General features: G+C 46.2%; 1 protein-coding gene across 2 annotated transcripts; it reads right to left on the bottom strand.

Annotated features, from left to right (window-relative positions):
- Window positions 1-331: 331 nt before the first annotated feature.
- IVNS1ABP (influenza virus NS1A binding protein) lies at window positions 332-16,880 on the bottom strand. 2 transcript variants are annotated; one of them, XM_054286123.1, is made up of 15 exons: window positions 16,628-16,880; window positions 10,851-11,080; window positions 9,550-9,676; window positions 9,076-9,245; window positions 8,913-8,988; window positions 8,041-8,214; window positions 7,559-7,684; window positions 6,086-6,193; window positions 3,905-4,031; window positions 3,161-3,385; window positions 2,963-3,084; window positions 2,699-2,825; window positions 2,487-2,618; window positions 2,174-2,347; window positions 332-1,757 (listed from the first exon to the last, which is right to left on the bottom strand). In XM_054286123.1, exons 3-15 carry the CDS (start codon window positions 9,658-9,660, stop codon window positions 1,504-1,506), a joined length of 1,926 nt encoding a protein of 641 aa, XP_054142098.1. In that variant the 5' UTR covers window positions 9,661-9,676; window positions 10,851-11,080; window positions 16,628-16,880; the 3' UTR covers window positions 332-1,503. The 2 variants fall into 2 exon arrangements, with proteins under 2 accessions (XP_054142098.1, XP_054142099.1); XM_054286124.1 differs by lacking the exon at window positions 16,628-16,880 and having other exon boundaries at window positions 9,550-9,742; window positions 10,851-10,987.
- Window positions 16,881-17,190: the final 310 nt, after the last annotated feature.

Genomic DNA, 17,190 nt, shown 5'->3' with positions numbered 1-17,190 from the left:
GTGGCTCTGCCCAGTCCCTGTGGATTCAAGTGCAGCACAGTCCTGCCAGGGAGTGGGGTAGAATTCCTGTTGGAGCACAGTGACTGTGCAGGGCTGTTCCCATGGGGGTTCTCCAGCCCTGGGAGTGGGGTGGGGATGTTGGCTCAAAGGTGCTGCTGGGGGCAGCTGCAGCACATGCTGGCTGGGAAGGGCTGTTGTGGAAGATGAGACTTCTGTTCCCCTCTCTCTTTGTAGCTCTCCCTGCCTACACTCATCAGAAATGTCACTTTTTGTGTCTCTCTGGACACCGCCTCCTGGAAGAAAAGGACACACAGCCAGGTCAGGGCACGCCTGTGGTGCAAGGGTTTCCCAGAAGGTACCTTTAATGTGTTTGCAGCAGCAGCAAGCAGTCAGTGCTAGTTTTGGCACCCAAAGTTAGATGTGCAGCACTACACATTAGACACCAAGTCATCCCACCCCAATGTTTGATCCATAGGAACAGAGAAAGTGAACTAAAACAGGACTATGAGCACATACAAAATCAAGTTATTTGTGTTCTATCACACTTCCAGCTGGTATTATTAGAAAAATAAACTCAAGACAGGTACTACAACACATTTTCTTTGCCAGCTGGCAAGAGTTTAAAACCCATGAGAACCCCCCTCCCCAAACTATTGTAGTTGTACAAAGATCAGCTCACCCAGAGTAACAAAACTGCTGTACAGAAAGCATGCTCTGCATTCTCCTCAAAACACTTGGAGCCAGAATCCTTTTCCCAGCCTAGAAAGTCTGGGTGTGTCATGTCCAGAAACCCTATGCAGCTCTAAGGAAGGTGGTGCAGACAAACACACTATTGCAGCAGAGGCAGCAGCTCACCTGTGGGGGCAATCCACTGTCCCACTTGGGCTCTAGAAACTCCAAGGCTCTCTCTGTTTCAATAACCATTTATCTGCCATTTGCATTTCAACAGACAAAATACTCTGCTGAGTATATAAAAACTGTTATAAAAAGGCAATTGTAAAAGATAAGGTATTAGCAGAGGCATGTCAGCTTTTTTTAATAAAAAAAATAGCCATTATATCTATTTAAATAAGGCTTCTTGTTACAGATTGTTCCAGTTACTGAAGGAAACCAAGGCCTGATGAAAGAAAAAAACATTATCCCCCACAAATTTTACCCTTCTTGCCCCAAGAACACACCTCCAAGAAGTCATCCACTGTGCAAAGTGACAAATACTGGGGGAAGCTCCTGAAATGATATGCCCAGTCTAGTTTCTCCTGCATTATCGTCAAAATCTTAAAACAAAACCAAAACCTTTAAAGTCCTAAAATACACAAAAAAACCCTTCATCTCAATATTTTTTCCAAAACAAATATATACAGCACGTTAATATGCAATATGCAAAAGCTCTGTGTTGCTGTTGGCAACATCCATGCCCTCCCCACCCCTATTCACAGGTGTACCTCTAACTGAAACACAATTACATCACTAAGCCTGTTAGTTTGAAAAGGGAATTTAATTCACTTAAAACTTGTAAATTTTGGTGTAGGGGTTCCACTCGTTTGACTCTGGATTGTAGACCTCAAGTGTGTTCAAGAACTCGTTGCCATCAAAGCCCCCCACTGCATAAATGGTGTTGGCCACGGTGGTGATGCCAGCGTTGCTCCTGGGCGTGGTCATGCTGCCCATCATCTTCCACTCGTTCCTGGCAGGGTCGTACATCTCCACACAGCTCACCGCGTGCGTGCCGTCAAATCCTCCGGCCACAAAGAGCTTCCCTGTGTGAGGAAAGGGAGCCACGCTCACTGCTCAGCACCAGCTGGCTCTGTGCTCCCACCAGGAGGCTCAACACAGCCCCAAGGGACCCAGGTGCTGTCACAGACCTTGGCCTGGTCAAGGTCTGCACTTATAGGAGCGATCTGCTTTGGATCTCCTGCCCATGACACCTAATGGGAATTTGAAGACCAAAGTCCAAATTCAAAGAGGTGCAGCTCTTGAAGCTGCACAGTGACACTTTCAGAAGAAAGAGGTGCAGTGAATGGCCCACAACCAAGAGGTTTTTCTTCTTAATTAAAACTGGGCATTTAACCAGGCTCTTACTGTATTGTTTCCTGCCCAGAAAGGAGCACAGCTTTGTATTCTACTCGCATGAGAGCAGACATGAAAGGCCCCGAGGCAGCAGCCCCAGCCCTACCATCTCTGACAGCCGCGCCGGCGCCGCGCCGTGCCACGTTCATGGGCGCCATCAGGGTCCAGGTGTTGTTCTCGGGGTTGTAGCGCTCCACGCTGTTGAGGCAGTTCCACGACTCGGCCCCGCCGATGATGTACAGGTACCCCCCCAGCTCACACACGGCCGACTGGTGCCTCCCTGCAAGCAAAGCCAGCACAGTCAGCCACCGGCACCAGCAACTCAAAGGGGCAGTTTTGGTTTTTGTAGTTTTTGGTTTGGTGCAGTTCTGCAGTTGCCCTTTTCTCCCCGCCCCTGCCCAGCTCCCCAATGAACTTACGGATGTTAAGGGGAGCACAGCTCGTCCAAGCCTTTGTTACGGGATCAAACACATCACAGTTCTTCAGTCCTTTCTGGCCATAGGGATCAGAACCACCCACAATGTACAGCTTTCCATTCAGGGCACACACTCCTGTTGACACAGAAGGAATGGCAAGTGAGTAAGAAGCGGCCGAGTCTCCACCCCCCAGTTGGGCGCCGCAGAGGCCTCACCTGCATTGCAGCGGTTGGTCCGCAGCTCGGGAACAGGGGTCCAGTCATCGATCTCGGGCTCGTACATCTCTCCACAGCTCAAGTCATCTGAATGGCCGTTCGAGCCACCCACGACGTACAGCTGCCCCTGAGAGGAACAAACCAACACCCGTCACCTCTCAGCACACCAGTCAGCTCATGAGCACTTGGATAACCACGAACTACAGAGAAACAACTTTAGAGCCACCCTGTTCAGTGTGCCCTGTTCAGCTCAGCCCCACACACCATCAGCACCGCCATCTGGAACCGGGCCCTCGGCGTCCTCATGGGTGCGATGAACGTCCAGGTGTCCTTCTCTGGGTCGTAGCACTCCACGGTGCGCAGGCACTCCTCCCTGTTGTAGCCCCCTGCAAGCGAGAGGTTACTGGCCCCGCATCCAGAGGCGCCAGCCCAGCCCCGGCCGGCTCCCCTGCCCCGGCTCACCCGCAGCGATGAGCTTGCCGTTGAGCTCGGCCGTGCCCAGCCCCGAGCGCGCGTACTGCATGGGGGACATGGGCTTCTCGATGAGGTCGCTGGGCTGCAGCTCGAAGCTCAGGCTCTTCAGCAGCCGCGGGGTGCTCGAGGGGGAGCTCTGGGGGCTGTTGCGGCCGTGCAGGAAGATGACACACAGCACCCCGTCCAGCACGGCCAGGCACAGGTACGTGTTACCTGCGGGGACAGCACACCCTCAGCACGGTGCCACGGGAAGGGGCGCTGAGCTGGGTGCCACATGGGCTCTGCTGGCTGTGCCACTCCCCTTGGCAGCACAGAAACTTCATTTTTTCAGATTACTGGTTTCAAAAGTGTTAGTTATTGGCAACTACGCTTTAGACACTGAAAGAGCGCTTGAAGGACATACAACAGCAACTTAAACGTGTGCTGGGAGTCTCTTTGCACACACAGAGCAAACAGCTCTGTTAATTAACTATGGGCTGCCTGTCTCCTAAGGATTTTCTGGGAAAATGATGACACAGCATGGATTTAGTTCATAAGGAACTGAAATGTATGTCATCCTAGTTTGGCCCAGGTACATCAGAAGCACCCTACAAATTACTTGACTTGTATCATCAGTAAGAAGAAACATGTCAGCATTCCTTAGAGATGTGAAGGAAATCCCCAGGGATCAGAAGGTGGCAGGTACCCAAGAGGAGACACATCTGTTAGACAACCCCTGCCCCTGTTACTCACTCGAAGTCTTCTCTGAAGCAATGATTTTCCACTCGTGTTTAGGACTCTGAACAGTAGCATTTGGAGAAAGACTTCCAGAGGAGCTGCTACTGATCTGCTTGTGATCATTCTCACGTGGTGGCCTCTTCTGCAAAATCAAAAGGCAGCTACAGAAACCTAGCCAGAGACTATAGCTCCTTCTACCTCTGCTTCTCTGAGACACTGTGTAGCTACTCCAGAGCACGCTTGTCTACACCTCCGCAGAGCAGCATTTATAGCACACCTATATTTTCAGCAGAACATCTTGCCTGCCCAGCAACAGTGGCCAAAAACCACCCTACACTTTTCTCCTGGAACTCACTTTATCCTGTAACTGCAGCTTTATACTGCTGGTGCTGGACTGCAAAGCCCTGATGTGAGTGAGCATTTCTAGCAGGATTTACAAATATAAGGGCATAGTTACATGCTGCTGGAGAAAACTGAGCTACCACACAGGAGCCTCACTCCCAAACTCTGCTTCTGGAACTTGAGGTAATTATATAATGCTGTTTGGAAGTGAATAAACTATTCTCTTCATTCCCTGAAGACAAACTAATTTCACCTCAGTTCCCCTCTGTGCTCAGATTAGCTGTTTCTTGGATTTTACTCCCTTGATACTTCCACTAACAAGAAATTTCTGCTTTTTTTTTATCTCCAATTAAATTTCTACTGTAGCTTACATTATTTTACTCTACTAAGAAAAAACTCAAAATTCCCACTTTCAGCACAGTTGGTTGGGTTGTTGAGGCTCATCCTGAAGCACAGAAAGTTACTGTGCTGTCTATACTGTTCAGCAGCAGAGTTTATGACCACAGTCCCAAGTCTGCGATGCCTGCACAGTTCCCTGGAGCCTGATCTCCATGGAAACTGTCACAAGACTTCAGAAACACATCACCTAACTCAGATAACCTCACACAGAGGAGCCGGATTGCTAAGCTCAGCTCACCGTGACAAGCAGCACACTTGTACAGAGCTTTTTTTTTATTTCTGAACCTTCATCCAATTAACCACTTAAGCTCTTATCTTTAAATTGCCTCAACAGCAACAGAAAATACAAAGTTTTGTAATTTAAAAATGTAAAATTTTTCCAGGACTAGCATCTAGCAGATTTTTAGTGTTAGTTCCCTCAACAGTTAAGGATATCTGAAGTTGGTGATTTTTCTCATTATAAAGGATTTGTAGAAAAACATTGAGAAGTCCTGGTCTTAGTTCTGAAAATGAACTGTCCTAACATTCGCCTCTCTGCTTCTAAGCATTACAAATTGTATCCAGAGGTAGAGAATCCTGTGAAGGCTTTCTAAAAACAATTAACAAACTGGAAAATTAGCTGGCTTTTCCATTTCCTCTCATGTTACTTCTAAAATCCACATTCTGGGATGGACAGTGTTTTCCACATTAGCTAAGAATTTCATGAAGGAAACTTTTTGTTTGAACATGTTTCACTGTTATAAAATATTACAATGTATTGGCTTCAAATTCTTAAATTTAAACCAAATTCACTTGTATAAAGCAACTGATAATTTACAACTGTTAGTCCTTTTTGATTGTTTCTATCTTTGTACTAAGCCATGTGGTTTTCTGGAGCTCAGAAGGATTACACCTGGTAAGAAATAAAAAATAAAACCATAACAAAAGACCTCTCCAAAAGCACAGGAGTGATTTGCACTCAGTCAAAGCATCAGAGAGATTTGGCAGCTACACCACCAGTGCAGCTGAACAAAAGAAGTGGACGCTGGCAGCTGAAGGATTAGAACTTGGATCTGGAATCTTTTTCTGGGCCCAAATTTACCAGACACATTCCCCACTGCAAGCCAAGCAGTCCCTGTTTCTCTACAGTCTCTGGGAACTCTACAAGGTCTCAGCTGACGTCCTACAGCTGAGTGCTTGTCTGCCTCTTCTTTCTTCTAACAGCCAAGATTGATTTTGAAGTCAGAATTAGAGCACTCTGTTGTGCAAAGGCTGAGAGTCAGCCCAGGCTGCCAGAGAGGCAGAAACTGAGAGCACATCATGGCCTGCAGCAGCTCCCAGCCAGACACCTTCTCCTGCTGCATTTCTCCACTACAGCACCTGCTGCCTTCTCTGCCAGCAGAACACAGGACTTCAGGCGTGCTGTAAACTGCTCCAGTCTACCTGGGGTTACCTGAGACTGTCTGCAATTGGTACCTGCACAAACTGAATGTGGTCATCATCACTGCCATACACCTCAGCCTGTCCATCTAGCAGATTTCCATCAAGCAGCTTGTGATCAGCTGAGTAGTACAGCGTTTGCACCTGCAAAAACAACAACAGAACACCCATGTGGCTGCTGTCTCTGTGCTCCTCAGCTACAGGCACATTACCCCAGGCACCACACTGCTCGTCAGCTCATCTCAAGCTCACACAGTGGCAAAACTAAAAGGAAGCAGATGTCATGGTGGCAATCTTCAAATAGGGAGTGATGGTTCCTTACTTTCTCAGCTTGAGAGAAATCTTCATTTTCCATGGGCTTCTGCTGTTTTCCCAGCACAGAAACATTAGACAAGCAAAAGGCACATTAATATGCAGAGTTACACAAATTCACAGTCTCATGCAAGCATTTCCTTATCCCTGCACACAAGTTTTCTGCTATGAAAAATACACATATTTATCTCCATCAAAAAAGGCCAAGAGAAGCCAACAGACTCTAAAAGAAAGGTATGGGAATGAGGGAAGACAACACAAATTTAAGTTCTGGAAGAAACTGTTGTCCACCACTGAAACCAGATGCAGCTGTTTCAACGAAACGCATCTTAATTTCAACATGATGTTTTAAATTAGTTTCTCCAAGAGGAAATATACACTTGAGATTATATGACAGAATCAACATGTACTTTTTGCCTAGACAAGTGTTTCTGGGGATCTTTTGTCCTTGTAATAGCAGATTTTGAAAATTTTGAAGAATTTCACAGGATTTGGCAAAGTCCGTTTGCTGGAGCCAATTAAAAATTTTATCTCCCCGCTAATTTTGCCATTAAACACTGCCCAGGCTACATCTACCATTAGTATTCATGAGAAAAGCCATTTAACAACACACAAGTTTGAAAATAATGCATCCTGTAAAGGAGTAAGTAAACACCATTAAATCATCATGATCGTTCTCTGCCCACAGCGGATTTTCTTAGGAGCACTGGGGCAGGACTGCTGCTTCTGTACGTGTCAATACACTTGAGGCTCTTCTTGGTTCTTCAGCCTTGGTATCCTAGTTTTGTTAATAAACCTATGGGGAGATAAACCAATGGGGAGGAACAACCATTAGAAGCTTTTACCTACTGTGCATTTACAAGCAAAACCTGCAAAGGAAAACATCACCAATCTATGGCAAGTCTCAGTACCACCTCCCCAAACTAAAGCAGATACAGGCCACTCTCAGGCTACTATACAGCAACAGGGAGCAAAAAGGAAAGTGAAGACCAGACTGAACAGTGCATTCAGCTCACCTGAACACCCCCCCAGTTTCTCAGCTTAGGGGTACCTACAGCAAAATTTAAATTCTTTAGGGTCAGTTAAAAAAGTGAAGGGGGGAAAAAAAGAAAAAAAAAAAAGGGATCATCCTTCATATTGGCTTTTTGGGGTTTTTTTAATGATTAATCCCAAAATCCCATTTTCTTAAAGACTAACCTCTTCCATGAGATCTTCCAGGTTGCCTCCATTCTCCCAGATGCTGCGCTGTACCCAGTTGATTACCTTTGTGTACAATTTGCCGTTGCTGGGTAGGCCAACATTGTCTTCCAGCATTATTTCAAGCTTGAGGGAGAAGAGAAAAGATTATTTAGTCTTTAGGAATTCTCTAGGAATTTACTCTCTCCACTCTATCTTTACCACAGAGCCAGAAAACACCACAAGGAGCTTTCAGCCTATGGAACTAGGAAGCACATTTAAATACAATCACCTTTTACACCTGGAAAGGGTCACAGCACGTGTTCTCTAGAGTTAAGGTTCACAGCACTAAGAATAGGACACAGATCCAAAACTGTCACATTACTGGCAGCAGTCAGTACACCAAGTTTTCCTGCCCTCCAAAGAGAAGGAAATCCTAGTTGCTCCTCAGGTTGCTTTTGGGAGATCCTGCACCAGAAGGAATTCTACAAACTTAGGCTAACCTTTAACCGTGGCAGCTTGAGAAACTCCTCCTGTTCTGAAATCTGTACAAGGTGTTCCTGAATGTAGCCATCGATCTTGTGCAACAGCCGGGAGTCTCCCATGCAGCTGGCGAAGTTCCGGTACGAGATGCAGCTCTGCACGTCCATCTTGGACAGCAAATAGTCACCACAAACCTGGCAATGCAAGCAGACAGTTTTTACACTTATCTTTCCCAACATACAGCAGCTGTTTTCTAACTGCAGAGCAGTGACTCTGCTGTCATCCCCATGTCAGTGCTGTACAGGGAATGTTGCCTTCCACAGGAGTATGCACATCTTAAATGAAAAACTCAGACACATTTGGAAGCTACTGCCATCTGCATTGACCCCATGCTTTTCTACTGAACACCTATTCAAAACTGCTTCTCAGTCAGGTGAGCTAATGATCCCAATTCCCTTTTTAAGGGTACCCTTATCTGCAGCTAATGGTATTTCCAAAGTCAAGCACTACCAAATTATGTTCAGGAGTGTGTGAATTGCTCTTTTTCTGATAGATTTACACGTTTGTTCATGCTCCCAACACAACCAAGCACAGCACTGCTGCCACAGACCTGAAGGTAAGGAATCAGCCAAGATTTAAAGCTGTTTTTCTTACATAGGTGCACAAATACAAAACATAACTTCAGGGAACACCCCGGCACCTAGACAGTGCAAGTGGAAGCAACACATCCAGCTGGCACCAAATCAGTACAGTGCTAAGGAACATCTACAGCAGCTTTGTGCTGAGCACTTCTTCCACAGAAGCATCAGGTTTAGGCTCACTAACACCAAAAGGTGCAATGCTGTCAGCCTGGGAAGGCAGAATGGACTTCTAGAAGAGCTGAGAACCATACCTGCTTAACCCTCTCCATCTTCAACTTCTTTGCTGCAGAGTATACATCTTTCACCAGCTCTTTATCAGCTTTTAACCTATTAAATAGAGACATTTACCTCTTATTATTCTGATTTTTCAAATCAAAGTCTATCCTCTCTCTAGTTACCATGAGAACTACTTACTGAGCAGTATAGGCATAATTCAACAGAACTTCAACAGCTTCTGGGTTGAGATCATCAAATTTCACATGGGAAACTCCATGGCAGTCGCTGTCAGTGTTGAAGATTTCGAACAGGTAGGGACTGCAGCATGCCAGCACGGCTCGGTGCGCCAGCATCTCGTGTCCACACACCTTATGTCAAACACAAACAAGAAGCCCATGTGCTGGTGAGGATTTTTTTGTAATTACCTTTTCACAATATCAAGGCCAACTCAGGTGAGTGCCCCAGTTCAATTCAATTTTTCAAATCAACAGTCTCCAGCTGTAAATTAGCACCACTTCTCTCAAAGTGCATCCCATCTGGATATTTTTTAGTATGCATTTTTCAGAAAAATGGGCTTCTAAGATCTCCCATCTCCCAGTCTGTGAAGCAACAGCTTCACATGGTGTAAGCCCACATCCCCCCAGGCTCCCCAAGGTGGCAGGGCACAGGTACCTGGAGGCGGACGTCGCAGAACTGACCGCTCTTCCGTAAGGCGTTGAGTTTGGCAACAGACGACTCGATGAAGTTCTCATCCTCAAACATCAAATACCCGTTGGGAATCATTTTGGTGTTGGCCTGGCTGCACGTGCAATGGGCAAAGGTTACACACACAGCATTTGGCTTCAGTGCAGCAGTACTAGCAACACTGTTTGCAAACAAACACGCAGGGGGCATTAATGGATTAATGATTTCAGAGATTGAGGCCACATCCCTTCAGCAGGTACTGGGTTCAAAACCACAGGCTGAATCTGTGCCAGCTCTGTGGGAGCAAGCTGGGAACCACTGGATTACATGGATTCCCTTCCCTAAAGGTCTTTTTTCGTATTTCCATCCCCAGCTATCATTATTCATCACCACTTTCTGCTCCCTACCACTCTGATCCAGCTGCATTTTTTGCAGACACAAAACCCAGCTACACTGAAAAATAAGAACTGAGAATTTAAAGTAGCTTGTGAAGTAGAATAGATAGATAAACATTTTCTGTTAAATTTTATGAGTAATGACTCAGTATTTTAGAGCAGCTGGAAGCCATGAAAACATTATGACCAACAAAACAGACAATTTAATAAATTCTGAACAGCAATAATGTATTTTAAATCATCTCAAAGATAGAACAACTTCCTTTGAAGACCTCAGCCATACACAAAGATACCACCTCAGGGACATCAGTCAAAGACTGGGAAAGTAACTTCAAGGAAACTTTATTTTTTTTATCTGGAAGCTATTTCTTAGCTCCTTTAATTGATTCTTATTTAGTTAAGCACTTTCCAAATAAGAAGCTAATTAAGAACACTTAACTATTACCCTTACACGACCTAGCAAATTTGAAATAGTAATTTAAAACAAAAAGCAGATTTCTAAGTTTGAGCTGCTAACATACACAGAATACAGTTACCTTAAAAATCTTAGAGTATATGTAGGATTCTATTAATGTTACCAGCAGCAATTTTTATTTCCACCTCAAGTTTAAGAAAATTCTGAAGATCACACTAAATAAGAAAACTCCAAACCAGAAGTAGTGGATTGCAAAAATCAGTAATGAAAACACCAAAGCTCCCACAAAATACTTCTACTGTTAATCCATCTATTTTACATTCACTTACTTCTGTGAGTATTCAACCCTGAACTGGCAACAATAATCTCACTTACAAACATCCATCTGTTTTATTGAAGAAAAGACACCAAGATTCTAAATGTACATAATTTCAGCAGAAGTATTAACTACTGTATACACAATTAATGGTACAACTTACCAAGCAAAGATGACTGTAAATTTAAAATAGCCCAATGGTATCACTCTGTTAGAACAGAGCACTTGAGTTTCAGGATCTCCTGACAGGGAAGATGTTTGTGGAAATGCAAAAGCAGACGTGTGTTTGCAGCTGCAATATGGATTCCAAAACTATCAGGCTTGAAGATGATGTAATATAGTCCTTAGGAGCTATAGACATGAATTTCTTCTGTGATAATCATGCATCATAACCTGCAATAAAGGAGAAGGTATCGAGTAAGGACAAATAGTGCTGCCACGTATTTCACATAAAACTTTATTCACGGTCCTGACCCAAATAAACAAATTTTTCTTCAGAAACAAGCTGGGGTTGTTTTATTGTTGCTGTTGTTTTTGGGGGGTTTTTGGATTTTTTCCCCCACAAAAAGCAAGCAGCCTGAAAAATTCCATATTGACACCAATACGTCCTCATGCCTAATAAGAAATCAACCACATCATCATTCTACCCCCGGAGACAAGAAAACGGCTAAATTAGTGCTTAGGAAAAAAGGTAAAACAGCTGAATCCCATTTTTAGCCAATCCCTTACCAACTCAACCTTTCAGCACATCCTGTTATCATTATTGCTTCCACAAGTAGGTAACTCACATGTAACCCAACAGAAATGCCTCCATTTTATAAAAGAACACAATCCACAAGCCTCCTACCTTCAGCTCTTCTTGTGCTCATCTACTTATAGCCTTCTTCTACTGAATGCCTGAAATTGTCTGAAGATGGATTGAGGACATGTCTGAAATGACTGGGCATGTCTCCAGTCTCCGCTACTCCCAGAAATTATAAAGTCAGGAATCTGTATGACAGCTTTCTTTGGTAAAAGGTCTCTCTGTTGGGAACAGACCCTGCTGGGGTCTGGCTGAGCTCGGCACTGGCAGTGCAGACTGGGGTGGCTTTGCTGGGAATTCACATGCTGGTGGGCTCTTTATGCCAGGATTTTTTGGGGAGGGGAGAAGAGGAGGAGGAGGAGCAGCAGCAGGGAGGGAACAGGCAACAAACACTCACTCTGGAACTTTCCATGACCCTGGTGCCACCTCAGGAAAACATCAATCACTTCAGTTCCAATACTATATTTGTATTCACAGAATAAATGCCACATTCGGAACTGGGTTTCCTAAAAATAGGTGCAGCTCATTTCTCCTTGTCAAAAACTAAAAAGTGCCCTGCAAGAGAACCTTGTGACCGTGGTCCATGGCCAGTGCTCAGCCCAGGGTGACTGTGGCAGGAGCAGTACCTGCCTGGTGCCTGGTGCAGCCCAGTAGCTCCAGCAGGAGGCTGATTCCTGGGAGCAGCAGAGGGCATTGTCCCACCACGTACAGCTCCAGGGACACTGCCTCCACTCCCACAGCCCCAGCCAGCACAGAACCGTGCAGGCAGAGCAAACACTGGCAGAGCTTGGCTCTGGAGCAGGCACAGACCCGCAGCCTGGAGAAAGGAACAGCTGCTCCCAAGCACAGCAGTGTCCCACATCAGGGGAACACAGCATTTGGAATGCTGGGCACTGCAGGAGCAGCACCCCTGCACACAACTTCCATCAGCTACGCCAGTGTGCTTCACTGGGAAAAGAAATCTCACATAAAGGTGAGATTAAATGATAATAAATTAAGGTATTCTTCTTGTAATCCTACAGGCAAGTTAAGAAGGTGACACCAAGCTCTATTTAACAAATATTGTTTAATTAGGCATTTGGCAGTCAACACTTCCCCATCAGTGTACAACTGGCATAATCACTGCAATTTTTAAAGAAAGCAAACCTCTCAAAACAGAACCCAAGAGCCTGATGTCCACACCTTCCCCAAAAATTCACCTCAAGCAAAACATTTCAAGTCACAGGACAGCTAGTCAAACTATTCTAACTAAATCCCACAATCAGCCTCGCTCAGTTTACATCTCTGGGTGTGTATTGTCACATTCTGCCGTAACACATCAGTTTTATTTGCAATGTTCTAACTCTGCCACATGTACTTGCTTGGGACCTTGAAGACCTAAGAAGGTCATCCAAAATAGTTCTGGGTTGAAATGGAAGATTTGTCTGTTAAAACCCTCCTTTGTGTGAGACACCAATCCCATGCAGATGCATTTCTGTCCCCAATGGTATTGTCCAATCTGAATATCTAGGAATATGAACATTTTGGAATTTGAACATCTTAATTACTGCCAAAGAGTTTCAATGCTGTTGTGTGTGTCATGGCTAATATTATTACTCAAAACAGCATCAAATAACACAAGCAAATTCACAGCTTTCTTCATTTTAGTTTGGAGTACTGCTCCTAGAACACAACCTGAACTATCAGCCAAAATTCACTGCAAAGTCAAGAATGCTGCCTATTCTGCATTAAAGGTCATAAACAGATACCGCAAACAAACTCTTTCCTTTATTTTTTTAAATCAAAATCACTTTGTCATTACCTCCTCCTCCTTGCTTATACTCCCTTTTAGCTCAGCACATGAAGAACTACTGTGGCATTTTTTATAATTATCCAGGATTTTACATTTTTTTAAACCAAGTGAGATGTTCCCAGATGATTGTCAGCCAGGTAAAGCCTGGTGCCTCTGACACCAAGACTGCATCCAAATGCACTTCTATAAACACATTAAAGCTACAGAATTATCATCCCAGAATGGGAACAACACATTCCACTGGAGAACACTCCTACTTGAGAGCAGCTGTTCCCGTACTTTTAATATAATGCAAAAACTACAGAGTAATGCATAAACTCTGGATTTTTGTTGTAATTTTAACAGTAAGGACGGGTACTGGGGCTGGAGATGCCCTTGGATCAAGCACCGATCACCGGGCTCAGGCAGGCCTGAAGTCATGGAACATCCACATGGTGTGTTCTGGCACCCCAGCTGTTCCCAGGCACAGGAATGCAAGGACTCCAATGTCTGCCCAGCTGCTGGATTTTAAACACAGCCTTGTTGTAGTAACAGTGTTTCCTGAATGCCTAATGCCGTGCACAGACTGAGATTTTCCTTTGCCGTGTACGTGTACCACTGGGCCGTGAGCGAGTCACAGCTCATCATGCACTCAGAGATGAACTGGCTGCTCATTCCAGAAGGGAGATTCCCTCCTTTCAAACTCCTCTATTTCACTGCTGCATTTAAAGGCACATTTAAGAAAACCCACCTAAAGAGCAATGATACTGAGACACAGTGATGCTCAGTGCTGCCCTAGGTGTCTCCCCTGCAGAGCCTCCTGCAGGAGCTGTGCTCTCAGGTGACCACCAAGCCAACAAGCCCCAGGGGCAGAGTCACCTTGCCCAGGACCAAACAACACAGGGAACATCTATTTTATCTCTCATATTTAATACAGCACACTTTCCATGTGCAGTATTTGCTGTGCCAATTCTGCACAAACCTTTTAGTCAAATTAATGTATTAATTAATACTTCTTCAACTCACAGGTAAAGCACTTCTTTGGGGGAGATACTTGATAATCTTTTGATTTAACATCAATACTTGCTGATGTAATGACAGATTATTTGATTGACACTTGTGAAACAAAAATGGAATTTAACACCCAGCCGGAGCTTTCTGGCTTGTGACAGCCCAGCTCAGAAGAAATGTAGGTCACACCTACGACTGCTCACAGTCCATTATCTGTATCAGAATATAAAACCAAACGTCCTCAAAACATTTATTTCATACATTAGCATTTATTTATGGTAAAAACACATCATCTTTTCATGTGTGAGTGTGCATTTGGGCAGAACACCAAAGACAGGACATTTATTAACATACTTTCCACCACTAAAGAGGCCTAACCTCTTTAGACCAGTAATCTACAGTAAGACTCAGAATTTACAACAATTTGTTTTGCTTATTCACTTTTCAGTTGCTTTCCACTAAATATTTAGTCTCGCTGTTAACTACGACTTGTAGACAACATTTTTCTATTTCACTGCACATCAACCTTAGTCATGCTCCCATGCCAACAGTGAGGACAGGGAGAGGGAAGATGGAATATTTGCTATCACTGGTTAGGAATTGAAGAGGAATGACAGAGTACTGTGGACATTTTCCAAAATCTCTCACATGCAGCCCGGGAAGGTGCAATGCTTGGACTGCCCTCTATAGAAAGCAAGCCCAGAGAGCTCTTCCAAGCACATTTATGCATGCAGACATTAAAAATGTATAAGCAGCAGGCTTCATGCTTGAATGTTACTGCTGTTCCAGCGACAACCCTCAGCTGCAGCACTCCGGCTGCTCATCCAGCACTGGCTTCCAGGACTGGCCTCCCACGCTTCTAGGCCCTAGCTCTGGTCATTAGTTCCCTTTTCACACTGGTTCTGCCCTTCCTCTCCCTTCCCATTTCATACTTTTGCTGCTGTTCTCACAGTGCTTATCTACATCTCTTTTTCAACCTGCCTCACATTCGCTCTACTAAAATCTGAGTTCTTTCCTGCCCTTTGCCAACCCCCTGGGTCTATTTTTTTACTAACACAGACTTCCCACAGTTCTTCAAACATCTGTCACACAACCAAATCACTGAGTTTTGTTTATATGTCCTCCTTGTCTTCCACCCCCATCCTAGGCAGTTTTTGCCTTTCTTACCATCTCCTGCTCCTTAAGAATTCAAGCTGATGAAAATAAAATCAGGCTTAATTACAGCAGCTAACACACAGCTTCCTAACTGGAAAGTACTCCCTGACTGTTGCATGCTACACTCCAGGAGTCAAGCTTGTGGCTACAAAATCTGCTTTTGAAAAGTAAACCAATCTCACCATCAAAGCACCACATCCTGCTTGCTTTCTTATTTTCTAGCTCTCTGACAGAAGAGAATTAATGTGGTGTCTACACACCCATCACTGCAAACAAGAAAAAAAAAAGTTCTCTCGTCACAAACCACACAAACAAGGAGGGACATGAGACTGTATTTCCATTAGTCTATCACCACACATCTCCTTAGGAAATAACTGGGATGTTCCACCTCTCACTGCCAGTATTTTTCTACCCTGCATGAAATTACAGCCAATTCATATTTATTATCTGTGGGAATGCTGGGTGAAGGAACGGCAAAAGTGATAATGCAAAGACATTTTCTACCTTGAAGCGCCTCTAAAAATTCTAAAAAACTCTGGAAATTGGTGCATGCAGGCAGAAAATACTGTACCCCTCCCAAAAAACCCTAAAAAATCCAAAACCAAACCGCTCTGCTCATTCACCCTCATCAGCTTTCCCCAGAAGCACTAATGTGAGCTGACAGCCACTGGTTTTGCTTTATTATCTCCCACTTCCTAGAACTGGTAGAGATAACAGGGAGGGTCATGGCATTGGCAAACAGCAATCAGCACACGCTGCTCATCCCGGAGCGGCAATTTCCTCCAAAGTCCAGGATTCCCGCGATTCTCTTTTTCCCCCCGCCATTCACGGTACAGGTTTAGGGAGATGCCTCTCCGCGGCTGCAGCGTGGCGCTGGGAGAGGCAGCGCCTGACCTTGGCCCCGCACCCGCAGGCGTAGGGAACCCGGGAACTCCCGTCCGGGGGCTACACGCATTCCCCGGCCGCCGGGGCCCGCCCGTTCCCCCGGCACCGAGGGAGCGGCCTCACGCCCTTCAGGCCATGCGGGCAACTCCGCGGCCCAAGAAAACGGGCCCCGAACAAGCAACAAAAGCGCCGCGGGGCCGCAGGGACTGCGGTTCCCCGAGCGCGATGCGTCCGCCCGGGCCGCCGCCTCCGCCCGCTGCCCAGCGCGGAACAAAGCGCGGCCGCACGGCCCGTGCCCGGCCCCCGCCCGCCGTACCTGGTGCCTCTGGGCGCGGACGGCGCTGAACATATTGGGAGCCTCCAGAATGCGGGGAAAGAAGACTCGCAGGCGCAACCCCGGCTGGCCGGGAAGGAGCAGCGGAGGAACAGAGGGAGCGGAGAGCGGAGGGCGCGGAGCTGCCGATGGAAGGCGGGAGCGGAGCGGGCAAGCGAGGCCACGCGAGCTACGGACACACGCAGAGCGCTGCGCCCGGGACCCTCCTCCTCCGGGAGGCGGGAGGAGAGCGGGGAGGGGAGGAGGCGGTGCTGGGGCGGCCACGGTCGGCTCCGCTCGACCGTGAAACGAGTCCGGCCGCCCCGCCCCGCCCTGCCCCTCCGCGGCCCCTCCGCCTCCGGGCCGGCGGGAAGAGGCGCCGTGCCCGGCGGGGCTGAGGCGGAGGAAACGGTGGGGCCGGAGCGCTGTGCCCGTTTCTGCCCGTACCGGCTGCGGCCGTAAGTGTGTTGGTCGCAGCCACGAGCACAACTGGTTCAGTAGGCTTTCTCTTTCGGACCTGGCGCTGCCTGTTCTCCTCAGCCATGAGATCCTGCCTGCCGTGACAC

Source organism: Melozone crissalis, unplaced genomic scaffold (assembly GCF_028551555.1).
Source record: "Melozone crissalis strain CALT ecotype California unplaced genomic scaffold, PUWL_Pcris_2 ptg000045l_1, whole genome shotgun sequence".
Taxonomy (NCBI): domain Eukaryota; kingdom Metazoa; phylum Chordata; class Aves; order Passeriformes; family Passerellidae; genus Melozone; species Melozone crissalis.
The sequence above is the reverse complement of the archived record's forward strand: the minus strand, read 5'-3'. Positions and strand labels throughout refer to the sequence as shown.

Bases quoted from the DNA above. Each gene is read 5' to 3' on its own strand.
- IVNS1ABP (XM_054286123.1), bottom strand. From the start codon at position 9,660: ATGATTCCCAACGGGTATTTGATGTTTGAGGATGAGAACTTCATCGAG. The intron at 8,215-8,912 runs GTATGGTTCTCA...TTGCATTGCCAG, and splicing joins AGATGGAGAGGGTTAAGCAG to GTTTGTGGTGACTATTTGCT. The intron at 1,758-2,173 runs GTAGGGCTGGGG...TTCCTCACACAG, and splicing joins CGGCGCGGCTGTCAGAGATG to GGAAGCTCTTTGTGGCCGGA.